Below are 15,925 nucleotides of genomic sequence, written 5' to 3' on the forward strand. Positions count from 1 at the left end.
AAGGGTCTGCAATAGGGAATCGAGGGTTGGCATTGTCATAGAATTATGTAGTAAATGATGCTCTACAGCCTTGAAAAAAATCACACAGGTAGTTGAAGAGTTTAGCTAGGTGCTGAATCATTCGAATTTAAGTAAATGATTATGGATAACTGTAAATTAATTTCAGAATATAAAGAAAAACCAGTCAATCACACTCCCGTATTGTAACAACTGTGTCGTAATTATTAAGAATTTTCATATGATTTTTATCATATTATAAAGTTAAAGGCTTGGACTAGGCGCTAAATACCTTGTTTTTTAATAAACACACACTTATTTTGTGTAAATTAATCCCAAACTTGAGCAATTTTTTTCCCTCAAATCTTCATACAAATATCTATGGCGGCTTTCTGTGTTATAAAATCATAAACACAAGTGACGTTTGACTCAGTTGGCCGCTGGCCTCCAAAGAAGGGTCACGTCGGTTTAGGCAGCACTGACAGCTCGCGATCTTATCGTGTACAGATACAAAATCACTGCACATTGGTTGTCATTGCACTTTTTCAACTTTTATGACACCAACATAATTTGATTTGAAATTGAGGAAGCATAATTCTTCCAGTATATTCAATACATTAAATTAAATTAGATAGTGTGCAATATTCTCGTAATATTACAGTCTCGTAAAGGTCTGATGAGGAGCAGGAATATAGCGAATGGATCTAAGTGATGACAATACGCACGAACATTAGGTTAGGGATCAAAAATACAGTCTCTTGGTGCTGGTTGAGGTATGGTCTCGTGAGGATCTGATGAGGGCAGTAACACGGTGGTGGCTCAATTTTATTTCAAAGATGTTAATAGCTAAAAGCATCGAGTTTGGGCTATTAAGTATGTTTTTCAGAGAGAGAGAAAGAGATTTTGTTTTTCCTCTGGACGTGTTAGGTTTACTGGGTTTACTAAGTTCATTCTGTTAATGGCATCAAGTTGTTATGTGTTCATAAGTAATAATTATTTATTAACAAAATGCTGTTGATTCTCCACGAAAATGTAAAAATAAAAATAAAATAAATAAAAATAAATTCGTAACGTAAAATTGTCAATGACGGAATTTCTTCTATAGACAGTAGCCACAAAAAAAACAAACGATAGATGGCGTGATTTGAAGATAAAGATACCTACATTTTTTCGACACATAGACAGCAACAACAAAAAAATACAGATTTAAAGAAAAGAAACACATACTTATACAAAACAACAAAGAAAAAAAAAGGATACACATCAAAATAACTGGAAAAAATATAAGCCCCAATTTACTTGTGTGGGACAGGGAGTACCTTAATATTTTTTTTGGGGTACTCCCCATCTATGCGAAATATAAGCTTGATATCTTTACCCGTTTCTGAGAAAAAGGGCGGTGACAGACAGTCAGTCAGACAGACGGACAAAAAAGAGATCCTATAACGGTTGCTTTTTTTCTTTTGACGTTCGAAACCCTAAAATTAAGTAAAAATATTATGCTGCCAAAAAATGTACTTACAGGTATTGAAAAAGCGGTATATAAACAAATTATACCAGCAGAGGGTTCACCATTTAGCTGAATGTTACTTAGAAAACGGCCTTGAGTGGCGGTCAAGTTGGTCCCCGCCTGCGATACTTTCCATTAACATTGGGACTCGTTTTCATGTTTTAGCGTACAGTCAGGTTTTTAGTTTTTTATAATTGTATTTTTTTATTTGTAACTTTTTAGTTGTTTTTATTTTATGAAATTTTACGTCGGTAGGTAGTTCATGATCATTTTTTATTTCAATAATTTTGGTGTTGTTATTTAAATACCTTCAATATGCATATTTTTGTAATGTGAAAATCAAGTCCTTTCATTTGATACCTTACACGGCAAAGTTGAATTATTATTTTTTCGATCATCACGTTATGTCCTCAAGAGGGCGCTATGTACATTTTAATGGAACGTCACATAGCCTATAGCCATCGCGCCATCAATACGCTTCTAACAATACCTCATACATCAAAATCTATCAAGCCGTTTAGGCTACAGGAGGGAACAAAGAAACAGACAAACATACATATATACATACATACAATCAAAAAACATTACCCTCCTCCTTCGGCAGTCGGGTAAAAAGGAGTAAGACAGGGGGTCATTCTGAACTTTTGCTCTTTTATTATTTTGCTCTTAATTAACAAAAAAAAACCTTTTTCATAGAAACTTTGTTGGACATGTGACTTTTTACCATGGAAAACGAATATTTTTTTTCGCGAATTTGCAAATCTCGTAGAACAAAAGTTGTTCAGAATGACCCCTTGAGTCATCCCCTTTTGGCTTAGTATAGCCCTTTTGCGACACTATGTATTTACTTTGCTTTGTCGTCGGGGTTCAGTAGGCTGGAGGATGCCCGAAACTTATTATCTACACTTTAATACTTTTAGTTACCTTTCTACAAGTAAATACCACATTTGTTTGAGAAAGCTAATCGGGTTCCGAGTATAGAGTAAAGTGGCACCCCTATTAATTTCTACTCTTTCCTGGTGCCTACCAGTGTAAGTGAGAATTATACTTACTTACCCTAAAATCACCCAAAATGTACTTGAACATAATTGTCAATAAAGTTGGCGAGTAAAAGTTTATCGACCCACTGTGCAAACTTACATGTGTGCGTGTCACTGCGTGTGCTGTGTGAAGAGCATTGAAAACCCAAAATTGGCGCGGCACGTCACCCTGTACGGGCCCTTAAGTAGGTAATGTAAGTAAGGGCTGATTTTTCAATAGCCAGATAAAAGTTATCTGGTGAATAATTATGAGACTGTCGCGACTGAATGTTTGTATAAGACAGTGACAGCAACAATTTTTATTCGACAGATAACATCTATCTGACTATTGAAAAACCGGCCAAGTGCGAGTCGGGCTCGCGCACAAAGGGTTCCGTAGCAGCAAATATAATAACCAAAATTACAGTTAAATCAACCTATCTCAAAAACTATAAGAGATACTTTGATCAAACCAAAAATCGTTGAAAGAGTTAATTAGCATGCATCACCTCTATTTTTTTTAGAATTTTATACCCCGTAGTTATAAAAATAGAGGGGGGGGGACATACTTTTTACGACTTTGAGAGCTGATATCTCAAAAACCGTTCACTTTAAGAAAAATGTTTTTTATAAAACTTTATATCATTTTAAAAGACCTTTCCATTGATACCCCACACGGGTATGTACATCGAAAAAAAAAATTTCATCCCTCAGTTACATGTATGGGGGGCCCCACCCCCAATTCTTTTTTTTACTATTTAGTGTCATATTTTTGTAGCGGTTCATACAACACATATTCCCATCAAATTTCATCACTGTAGTACTTATAGTTTCCGAGTAAATCGGCTGTGACAGACGGACAGACGGACAGACCGACAGACGGACATGACGAAACTATAAGGGTTCCGTTTTTGCCATTTTGGCTACGGAACCCTAAAAATCAGCCCTAAGTACAGTAAACACCTGCCAAAAAACCACCAGTTCCACATGTCACTGAAACTTTTTCATTGTTCATGAGATGTGAGTGTGAGTGTATTTCTTCATCATCATCATAATGATGACACCCTGAAACCTGTCCAACTTGCCGACCCTCAGGTTTCCTCCTACAACGACTTCGTCCACCTGTCTTGTCTATGGTCGTTGTTACTGCGCGGGCTATTTCCTCGTCTTCAGTTCAACTTGTCTTCAGAACAATAACAATAAATCTCCAACACAACACAAAGCTCAACGATCATCCCGACAATAACAATTCCACATAACGAAAGCTAATTAATCTTATTGCAGTAATCCAGCAATGATAAAACGAGGGATTATGCCGATTACACGACGTTTTAAACGGAACAAATTGTGCGCTATTCGTTCGCTTATTTAGTAAACATTATAGATGTCTCGGTGTGGATCGGCGGCCATTATTCAGTGGGGCTTAGCTTGGTGAATTTTAATGCGAGCTTGCGGTGAAGCGATGCGCGGGGCGCAAGACTGATGCTTTCGCAGTATTGCTATTATTCATTTTCATTACGTACTCTTGTATCTTGTGCAAGTACGCGGCTTTGCCACAGAAACTCGTAGAAATGCGTGTACACTGTATTCTCGAAACGAATTTTGATACTTAGGTTTATTTTAAAAACACAAATTCGAATCATTGCGTTAGTAACAAAAATGTTTTGTAGAGAGTAAGCATAGATATAATATCCTCATCATCAGCCTATAGCAGTTTACTGCTGGACGTATGTCTCTCCCAAAGCACGCCACTGTATGCGATCTTTAGCTTTCCGCATCCAATCATAACATCAGTGGCCACAGCATCTTAACAGATGATAGTTACAGCATATCCAATCATAACAAGCATAATAATTATGTACTTACTTGCAAAACGACGTACTTATACTACCCATAACGAGGCTTATAATATGTGCTTGAAAAACACCGGTTATTTATTCCCACAAAGCAAATACATCCTATGGCTAGTAAAATTCTGTTAGACCAATAGAAGCTACGTCAGATTTGACAAGCAAGCGACGCTGCGCGCTGCTCAAGCATTGTTTATTGCTAAAGTTCGGTGGTGGTAACCCCGCAGTTCGCAGCCAATATCCGTGATGCATCGCGACGCTGATTTACTGTCGGCTGTAAACTCACCACGAGGCTCGTAAACCCACCACCTGCTGGCTGCCTTCATTACCAAAGCACGATTGCACCGCTACCCAGTAATCCCCGTTAAGAATAGGCTGGGGTTAATTGTTTCATGTAGTTTTTCTGATAGCGATGACTTTTTTGTTCAACCAACAACACAATATGTTTACATAATTTAGTCCGCAATTATTATTTATTACAGATTTATAACGCGCGCAGATAAAGAAACAATACTTACTTTACGATAACGGGAGACTTTGGTCCCACTCTTATCGTTAGAGAAGTACTTACTTATGTTCCTTGTCGCCGCTGCACAGGTTTTTTATCGACGTCGATAAACTCGTTTAATGCTCGTTCCACCAAACACAGAGCCGTATTCTGTACAGTGACGTTTATCTACGTCGATAACAAACCCGTGTTGCAGTTGGTTGGTCCTACCCACAAATTTGTGGTCCTACTACTAAGGTTTATTATTATTAACTATTATTATAAATTATTTATTGCACATAAAAAAATAGTACAAAGGCGAACTTAATACTAGTAGCATTCTCTACCAGTTAACCTTTGGTGATGTCGAGAAAGTGATTGGTAGTGCGATAGGCTGAGAGGAGAGAAGTTTATCTAAATCGGTGGTTTATCTAAGTGGAGTTTATAATTTGGTGGTGAAACCGAGCCTTTGGCGAGATTTAATACCGACACGATACGGCGAGAATTTTTCTTAAAGAGTTTATGAAATTGGCTGGTTATTAGCCTTCACTTCGAGGATATTGCGTTTGATTCACGGATCACGAAACAATCCGAAAATAAAGGGAACGTGTTAAATATACATAATTATACTGGTATTACTACGACGTTCCTAGTAAGTATTTAATTTTTTTTCTTTTATTTCTACCGACACCGACCTCAAAGAAACTACTATTTTGTAAGAAAATCAATTGTAAATACCTAGTAAGTACTTAATTACCGTACAAACTTACGCATTTATAATATTTTAGTATGATGGACGGAATGCTTTTAGCATTAAGTCCACCTAATTGTACATAATTACTTTTGTATATTGTGCAATGAAGAATAAATAAATAAATAAATAAAATCCTTCGATTGCGAGTCCGGTCATTATTTTTTGTAACCAACCAGGTTATTTTTCTCAGAAATACAATAAAAATATTATATAAACACAAAAAGTGTGATTCCGGCCAGGATCGAACTGGCGGCCTTCTGCGTGTAAAGCAGATGTGATAACCACTACACCACGGAACCCGGTGAACGCTGATGTGAAAAGTGCAACCAAAATCGAAGCTAGCCTGTTGGAAATAGGAAGAGACTGTAGGTAAGCGGCCTCTAAATTTTGAAAGTGTAAACTGCGATAGTTATTAGAGTCCGCCACTGAAATTTTACGGCAAAATCGGGAACTATTTCTTTTATTCTTACGATCTGGCACTTAGCCCTGTGAGCCCCTGTGAGTGCAGCGCCACATCTATCGGACTTCAATGGTGACACTGACTCTACTGTTTTGTTGCATACGAATGTGGCGCCTCTAGCGGAAACGATCATAAATCATACGATAGAAGAAAACTGACAGATAGCCGGTAGGTAGTGGCCCGCAGAGAAAAAATACACTACCGAGTGGCTAGTAACTGCATGAGGAAGGTCCAGGGCTCACTGTCTATTGTAGCTTCGGAAAGTCTTATTGTCCATGATAAAGGCTGATGATGATTATGGACAGACAAAGTCTACCTATTCATTCTCGTCGGTCATAATTCTGTTCTTCTCAGAAATAATACAGGGTGTAGAAAAAGGATACTGTAAGGAAGTCATCAATGAAAGGGGCACAAAGCAAATGAAAGGGGTCATTATGAATAACTTTGACTTTGTAGATTCCAAAATACATAGTTTATTTTATTCTATCTGTACACTAAGGCCCTGTTTCACAATGTCTAGTTAGTGGCTACCTGTGAGATAAAATACATGCTGTCACTCTCTGATATTATTTTTTTGACAGTGACAACATGTACTTTACCTCACAGGTAGCCACTAACCAGACATTGTGAAACAGTGCCTAAGTATAGTAGGTATTAATATTAATATGAACCATAAATTATTCTCTTTGGATTGATAGGCATGTGAAATCAAACTACAAAATAGATAATTAATTGTATGTGTATTATTAATTATTCCATTTCTTACAAAATTATTTACAACATTACAATAATAACGCATTATATCCATTGTCATATAAAACATTACAATTGAGATAAATTAACATTTCTACGGCGAATTTACAACGCACTAAATTACTATTAACTAAATACCTTCTAACTATTACTAAAACAGATCAAAATTTTAGGCACCTTCTCATAAAAATATAGTCGCATATTTTGTGACAAATATAAATCTCGATTATTGCGTAATATAATTAAAAAAACGTAGACTTTATAAACACAGGGCTGGGTAAAACCAATGAATTCTCCGAAAATCAAGGGACTGTTGTTTTAAATAAATGTAAATGTGAGTGCGAGTTTCTACTTCGTTCAAGTATGGCTAGTAAACGCGAATACGCACTAGCTTCGCTCCATACAAATTTGAATAGATCTTCACTGTTCGATCGGTTAAGAAAAACCTACACTTGCCCCACGGTTGGTCATTCGATTGTTTTACTCTGTACATATTTTTGTGCTACAATAATCAACCGACAGTAAACTTGTTAAAATTTACTTGAAATCATTTTTGCATCCGTTAATTCAACATTTATTTTCGGTTACTATTTGCAGATAAAAATAGAATGATTTACCAGTTGAACGAATTATTGCCCATATAACCGTACTGGGCTAAGAAAATCTAGTGACACTATTGGATTATGCAGATAAACCGTCATAAATGTGCCACACATAAAAATATAAAAAAAACAACGAAATCTATTAGCAAATGGACACGTTATAATCTAACTGAACCTTTCGATACATTCGCTTCAAATATTTTTATCATTCAGCAAACAAAACATTTACGTATTCCGTACCATGGGTAAATTAAATAGACTATAAAATATCGTATCTTTCAATAGTAAAAACTGTATGTAATTAATGAAACCTACCTTGCATCGATATAACCATAAATATACAAATCGTTGTACAATATTGAACAATACATACATCCAGTTATATGTACCTACCGATGAGAAAGCAACACCAAAGCCTGTATTACCAACAAAATTATAGTCAAGTAAATAATGTACCATATACCTACGCTAACTATAGCAATTTATACAATACATAATAGGTAATACTATTTTAATACGAATTCTGCCTATTAAGCTAAGTTATAAAATATACACAAACATTCGAACAACTCAGCAGGCAATCGATAGCAAATAATTGTTTTATTGTCAATACAATCAAACTTGTTTGGAAGCCAAAACCTTGCCTTAGATATAATATTCTCAGATTTACTTAACATATAAAAGGAGCGGATAAGTGATACCATATACAGAGGAAACGCACTCAACTTCACTGCATTAGAATACGATATATCGAAAAATTAAGAAGAAGATACTTACACCACAAAAAGAAGTGATCAATGAAATAAAAAAGTTTAAACTCACATTTGAGTCAACAAACAAATATGAAAAATCCAGAATATTAAATATAAGTTAAGGCTTCGACTACAAATGTACTCAGCAAAACACTGAAGCCATGTGTAAATTACACTTTATACATTGTCAGTCTTTCCTTAGATATTTACATGGACAACTATAAACGTTATGTCTACCATGATTTTACAGCTACGAAGGTTGAAGGAAACGGAACTACATTCTGGAATATTCAAATCGTAGTTGTAAAATCAGAGTAGGGTCTCTACAAACCATGACCCTATTCAACGTATAACTACCAGCATATTGGCATGATATGTACAGTGTACACCTATCATTAATGTCGCAATCATGATTGTAAATGACATACTTGTATGTATTGTGGTCGACACTTTTTAATGTTTAGCTACCGTACCACCACTGAACATTAGCAATCAACAATCCCTAAGCAGCACTAAGCTAAGCAGCATTCCTGCAATAATTTGTATGGATCCGACAGATGTTTGACAGATAGGTGATGCTACCTATGGATTGTTGATTGCTAATGTTTCGATGGTGGTAAGGCAGCAGGTATTTTATTCTCGTAATATTATTTACTGAATGTCGCTCAATAGCATCATTAGCATTCTGTATTTTTACTATTTTTACATGAGTTGAAAATTTCATAAGATTGCAAACTATCATTGCAGAAAATAAAGCTGTTATTCGTAAAATCAATGATGACTCTTAAAACTATGGACGTAAAGGTTATATTTGTTGTCCTGTCCTGACCTTACAGATTTTCTTCGGTATATTGCATACCAATAAAATGATAATCAAAGGATAGTCTTGTAAGTACTACGAAATAGTAGATTTTCATAAGACACTTTAATACATCATTTAACTTGTCAATTCATGGATCTGACCTACGTTTAGTACTGGTTTTTATACTTTTCATAAACTGTGAAAGTTTTTGTTTTCTCGCATACAAAGTGGCGCCTCTAGCGGAAACTATCGTGAAACTTTTCGCAGAAAATCAAGAAAAAGTATTTTTTTTCCATTTGCTAAACTATAAAACCTGTAGTAAGCATACCGAATCTATCAATCCGTATAGATGATGTCTAATTATAGATTTCCACACAGATGTTGTAGGTACATTTTAATATGTAACAAGTTTTAAGGACTAATCATTATCACGATCTTAACGACTGTCTAATAACTTTGCCATACAAAACGAGACTGAAATCAGTGAGTATTGACGTTTCGTACAAAAATACTCTTTTGCATTTACAATTCAGTAGACCATTATGCACTAAAGTAGTTCTAATCTAGTCTTTACACGGCTTAATATCAAAATAGCACTCACTACGTGTTATTTTCTGCATTCTTGTATTATCCGTCACATCATCGGTGGATGTGTCTTGTGACGAGTTCTGGAAGTTTCTAGAACATTCTGGCAGTTTCTAGAACACTCTGGAAGGTTCTAGAACGCCATAGAACGTTCTAGTGCGAGTTGGAATGCACGCTGTGCTGTGCCTTCTTCTTGCGTTGCGCGAGCATGTCGTAGAAGGGATTGTGGCTGATGGAGCGACGGAGACACTCGATCCACTCGTCTCGCTCTTCTACCGTTGCCGCTGACATTCTGGAAATGACAAATTTCAGTATTAGAAGAGCATAACTTTGGTATTTTATCGCAATATTTTGATCAATCTGGCTATAACACACATAATATTAGCGTGAGCACTGAGCCTTGCTCTGCATACTATAGTTACAGATAAAAACGTTAATCCTCCTAGTAAGTATTGCATTAGCGTCAAAAGTAATCGATACATATCGCTTTCCATTCTCTTCTGTCACTTTTGTGACGTCCCCGCGTAAGTGCTGTGTTTCGAAATACGGGGTTGGGTCAGCGCGCAGTCAGATTCGATTATAGGGTCAATTCAGACGTACCACAACCACACCACAGCCACAACCACACCACAACCACGCGGTGTGGTCGGGCGTATATTTTGTATTGACAATGAATAATCCAATTCACACGTGCCACATTTTGCCGTTGTCATCGACCACCTGTGTAATACGACCACATCGCAACCACATCGCAACCACAACGCAACCACATCGCAACGGCAACGCCGCCACGCGGCGGCGGCACTGCGGCAACCTGTTCTCCGTATTAACTGCATACGACCACGTGGGTACCACATCGCAATGACAGCGACAGCACAACCACATCGACATTTTGTCGCTGCCACAACGCAACTGCAAAAAGCCGCTGTCACACAATTCACACGTAACCACAGCTTGACCGCATTTTGTCGCTGCGACGTGGTGTGGTTGTGGTACGTGTGAATTGACGCATAGGCACAAAGGTCAATTACCGTTTTTATCTCTGGATCAGGTGCAAAGAAACCTGACCCCATCTCATAGTAACAATGCTTCTGAGAGGGGTCAGGTTTAACCTCAGATGTGGTAAGTACATTACCTGTAAACAGTGTGTTTCCCCTCCACCACCTTGCCCTCGGAGTCGGTCTTGCACGCCTTGATGAGGTCGGCGCCGCCGCTCGCGTACAGCTCGAGGCAGTGCGGTCTATTATACACTACACAGATACATCACAGATAAAAACGGCCATTGGCCTCTTAGAGCTTTAATATTGAGCTTTCCATTGGTTTCTGTCACTTTTGTGACGTTCCCGCGTAAGTGCTGCGTTTCTTGGTACGGGATAGGGTCAGCGACGCAGTCAGATCGATTATAGGCACAAAAGTCAATGACCGTTTTTATCTCCGGATCCCGTGTACACTAAAAGTAACGACGCTGTCAGTCAGGTAGTTGATCTCTGTGGTAGACACAAAGGGCAATGGCAGCTTTTACCTCTGTACACTATTCTGTAGGTATAGGTGACTATAGTGACACATTACCTGTAGACAGTGTGTTTCCCCTCCACCACCTTGCCCTCGGAGTCGGTCTTGCACGCCTTGATGAGGTCGGCGCCGCCGCTCGCGTACAGCTCGAGGCAGTGCGGCCGCTGCCGGTCGCTCGCGGGACGCACCTGGAATGTGTGGGGACAAGGGTCAGTAAGAATAGTATAGAATATTCTTTATTTGTAACACACATATAAAAATGGCGGACTTATCGCTTGTAGCGATTTTTTTAAGACAACCTTAGGGTGGACGGATATTTATGAGAGGGGTCAAGTGCTTATATAATTTAACAACGAGCAATGAGGTCGATTCTAAAGGCACAAATTCGAATTTTAGAGCTGTCAAAACATTTTCTTTAATAAAATTCAAATTCAAAACTATGAGCGTACCCGTAAATATTGCTAGGAAATTTTATAGTTTGACAGCGTTAAAATTAGAATAGCTACCAATATACAGGGTGGCCCAAAGAGTGACGTCCAAAGGAAAATGTTTGATTCCTTAGGTCAAGGGGTAGCCAAATCACCCCCATGTATGTTCAGCAATTTTTAGTAGTTTAGGAGTTATGATTTTTTTTCCAATTTTTCTACGAAAATCGACCTCAGTGGATTAATTATGTTTTATTATTTTTTGGATAACTTTTTTAAAGCATTTTTTTATTTTTGTGTCATCCTCTTAAGTTGTCCTTTTAACCATAAAAGTTTCAGCTTCCTAGCTGTAATGTAAGTTAGTTATTTTTTTATCGAAAGTTCGAATTATATCATTGAGCTAGACTGCTCTGAATTTTCTACTTGAAATTAAAAATTGAAAAAGATATTCTCATGGTGCCTTATTAATTTTAAAAACTCCGCAAGGTTCCAAAATTACATAAAAATAAAAATAAACTATTGCTTAATAGGGTATTATTTGCAGAAAAAAGCCTTCAAAGGTACCTGGGTGAAAATTACCTAATTAGTAAATTGTTTCAGAAAGTTGAAATATTCCTGTTATGTCATTACTAAGAGCGGTGGTAGCTCAGTCGGGTAAGCGCCCGCTTCTCAATCAAGAGATGCGGGTTCGAATCCCGGCGCTGACATGTACCAATGAGTTCTTTTAACTTAAGTACAATGTATACCATCGCTCTTACGGTGAAGGAAAACATCGTGAGGAAACCTGCATATCTAGATTTAGCACATCTAGATATGTGAACCCACCAACCCGCAGTGGACCAGCGTGGTGGGAAATGGTCCAAGCTTAGGAAGGCAGTTTAGACCTTGGGGATATGCACAAAGGTTCCACTCGAGAGAGCCAGGTGCAGGTACTTACACCCCCACAGAGAATAGAATAGAATAGTCATTACTAAGGACTAATTAAGTTAGAAAATGTATCAAATTAAAGGGAAAATTAAATTATTTACTTTATTTTAAAAATTAAGTTACATTTTTGAATGTAAATTCTTAGAAAAATGTTTTAGTCTGAGTAGTAAGATTTATGAGATAATTTTATTATTAATAATAAGTAAATAAACTCTAATAATTATTTTACACATTTACTCACAAAGAATTTTCAAAATGGCGACCTCCCATAGCAATACACAACCTACATCTACGCAAGAAATTTTCTTTAAGTCAAAAAAGTGACAAATGTAAAAAAATATGACATTTGTCAAAATGTTAAACATGTAAAAAAAGTACCTTTTCTCAAAAATGTGACATCTGTCAAAAAGTTACATTTGAATGAAACAGAGAAGCGTATAGGCGACTTAAAGAAAATTTCTTGCGTAGATGTAGGTTGTGTATTGCTATGGGAGGTCGCCATTTTGAAAATTTATTGTGAGTAAATGTGTAAAATAATTATTAGAGTTTATTTACTTATTATTAATAATAAAATTATCTCATAAATCTTACTACTCAGACTAAAACATTTTTCTAAGAATTTACATTCAAAAATGTAACTTAAATTTTAAAAAAAAGTAAATCATTTAATTTTCCCTTTAATTTGATACATTTTCTAACTTAATTAGTCCTTAGTAATGACATAACAGGAATATTTCAACTTTCTGAAACAATTTACTAATTAGGTAAATTTCACCCAGGTACCTTTGAAGGCTTTTTTCTGCAAATAATACCCTATTAAGCAATAGTTTATTTTTATTTTTATGTAATTTTGGAACCTTGCGGAGTTTTTAAAATTAATAAGGCACCATGAGAATATCTTTTTCAATTTTTAATTTCAAGTAGAAAATTCAGAGCAGTCTAGCTCGATGATATAATTCGAACTTTCGATAAAAAAATAACTAACTTACATTACAGCTAGGAAGCTGAAACTTTTATGGTTAAAAGGACAACTTAAGAGGATGGCACAAAAATAAAAAATGCTTTTAAAAAGTTATCCAAAAAATAATAAAACATAATTAATCCACTGAGGTCGATTTTCGTAGAAAAATTGAAAAAAAAATCATAACTCCTAAACTACTAAAAATTGCTGAACATACATGGGGGTGATTTGGCTACCCCTTGACCTAAGGAATCAAACATTTTTCTTTGGACGTCACTCTTTGGGCCACCCTGTATATATATTATTCTCTTTTCTTTTTCGTTCATTAGTAAATAAATTAAATACATACGGAGATGTTCTCTAGCGGGATGATCCCTCGCGGCTCCTTGTCCGTCGTGTACTCGAAGTAGTACAGGCAGTTGTCGTTCAGGATGAACCACCGTCTCTTCCACGACTTGTATCTGGAATTGTAGGAGAGAACCACGTTAGTATATGATATTGTTATATTTCTGGAGATTTGAAAGCGGAACCTTCAACGCAAGCGTCAGTGTGTTATCAAGAAAATTCGTACGAGGAAGTCAGGAGAAAAAGTTCGTGAAAGGAGTCGAGTTAGAATTCATTGCAAAATGGTCACTATCAAATTTGCAGGATATCATCACCTCTGACAGAATTTATTTAAAGGGCGGGTGATCGAGAATAGCTCCTCAGAAATATGTTTCTTGTTCACGAGGAAAACTGCCGATCAATTCAGGTTTCAAACAATTAAAGACCGCAGTCATCTGTTTTTCATTTCGAATCAAAAAGTAAATTGACATTCCAACTAAACAAAACAATAAACAAGCGGTCACTACCCCCGCAAATTATGGCGTACTAATTAAACAAAACATATGACTATTATGTTCCTAAATCGCGTGCAAATAGCGCGGCTACGCAAAACTAAAAGACGCGTAACGATGACACAGAAACATTCGGTCACGCACGGACCGTAAAGATTAATATTCCACGCACATTCGACACCCTATTGTAGGTAAATGGAGCTACAATACTGCACAAATAGTCCTTGTTTCAAGTTATTGACAGCACAGACGCTGACTCTACTTTTTATTTTGGCTTATTGGGTCAGTTTTGTTGTAGGTATTATAGTAAGTGTGCGTCTTGCAAAAATTTTAAAGTAAGCAGAAAAGGATTGCAAAAATATTGAAACTGTAAAGGGGGTCGCATAACTCATCATTTTCAATAACGAAAGGATAAAGGCCAACCACAGATCTTTAAATCAAAAATTCAGGATGGTAGCAACCGCGGCTGACTCTGCACCAACAAAAATCGCGGTCGAAGCAACAAGATGAAACTATATTAGCCATCTTAAGGCGCAGCAGAGCCAACATTAGGTTTTCCCGCTGGTGCGCTTCAGGCGTCACAGTAAGAGGAGTCGATGGCAGTCGCCGTGGCCGAAATCGGTCGGAAGGTCATCAGCATCATCATCATCACTATCTTTTCGTTATTGAAAACGACGTGTCGACAGTAAAGGGGGTCACCGACACGTTACTGTCGACATATTTGTGAACAGTACAGTGGTGGTCCGTACCTGCCGCCCTGCTTCCACAGCCAGCCCTCCTTGTCGGGGTTGAAGAACGTGTGCATGAGGTCGTTGCCGTCGTCCTCGGGGATCTTGAACGGCTCCGTCTTTATAGACTCGTATAATGACTGGAATTAAAGATAAATATCATATGAGAAATGTAGGTTGATTAATTTAAAGTCTGTTTTTTTTAATTGCCAGATTTTAAACGATTCATCAACAGTCGATCGTGCTGCGATTAAGTGACGTATCGTTCTATTGACGGAACAATCGACTGTTGATGAACCGTTCATAATTTGACTTTACATAGGTACGCACATAAATAAGTCCCCTTTTATCTAAAATACTATATTCACAAGTGCAAATGTGAAATTTAATAAAACCTGGTATTTAGTATCAGAGATAAAAGAATAGACTTTATAGAGGATTGCTTATAATGCATTCCTCGCTTATATAATATGAGAGATGTTTTATGTTTACCAGAAGTCCTTACTACAAGTTTTACTGATAATTGCTATCAAATTCACAGTAGGTATCCTACAGTAACCTATTAGTAAATAAATAATATTATGGTCACTTTTTACTACATTGTTTTTTAAGATAACACGTACTTACCTAAATGAGGAAATAGTAAACACAATATTTAAAACAAATAATACACAACACTGCGCATTAATTGTAGACAATATTACGTCGCGAGCAACTTGTGATAACTAATGATGACTCTGTTTTGTTGTGAGACCATCGGGCCAGTGATAACTACGACTTTATTATGTTATGAATGTCATTATGAGCAATCAGGGTTCTTATTCAACAATTTCTACATCTACATATAACGATCTTTTACAATCAGATATTTTATGTATCATTTGATTTAATAAGATTACAGATACCTATCTATCTAATCTACGAAAGAATATCTATTATATATTTGGTCAATAGGACTTTTAGCG

General features: G+C 36.7%; 1 protein-coding gene and 1 non-coding gene across 8 annotated transcripts in view; both read right to left on the bottom strand.

Annotated features, from left to right (window-relative positions):
- Window positions 1–5,843: 5,843 nt before the first annotated feature.
- Trnav-uac lies at window positions 5,844–5,916 on the bottom strand. The gene has a single exon. It is a non-coding gene; the product is annotated as a tRNA-Val (tRNA).
- Window positions 5,917–6,798: 882 nt separating this feature from the next.
- The window catches only part of LOC125488513 (cytohesin-1-like), a 79,543-nt gene continuing 70,416 nt past the window's right edge, over window positions 6,799–15,925 (bottom strand). For all 7 annotated transcript variants that reach the window (XM_048627111.1, XM_048627107.1, XM_048627110.1 and 4 more), the window contains 4 exons: window positions 14,982–15,100; window positions 13,746–13,857; window positions 11,141–11,271; window positions 6,799–9,863 (listed from right to left, as the gene is read on the bottom strand). In XM_048627111.1, coding sequence (XP_048483068.1) covers window positions 9,725–9,863; window positions 11,141–11,271; window positions 13,746–13,857; window positions 14,982–15,100 — 501 coding nt within the window. In that variant the 3' untranslated portion in view covers window positions 6,799–9,724. The remainder of the gene's footprint in view (window positions 9,864–11,140; window positions 11,272–13,745; window positions 13,858–14,981; window positions 15,101–15,925) is intronic.

This window comes from Plutella xylostella, chromosome 17 (assembly GCF_932276165.1).
Source record: "Plutella xylostella chromosome 17, ilPluXylo3.1, whole genome shotgun sequence".
In the NCBI taxonomy this organism is placed as follows: Eukaryota; Metazoa; Arthropoda; class Insecta; order Lepidoptera; family Plutellidae; genus Plutella; species Plutella xylostella.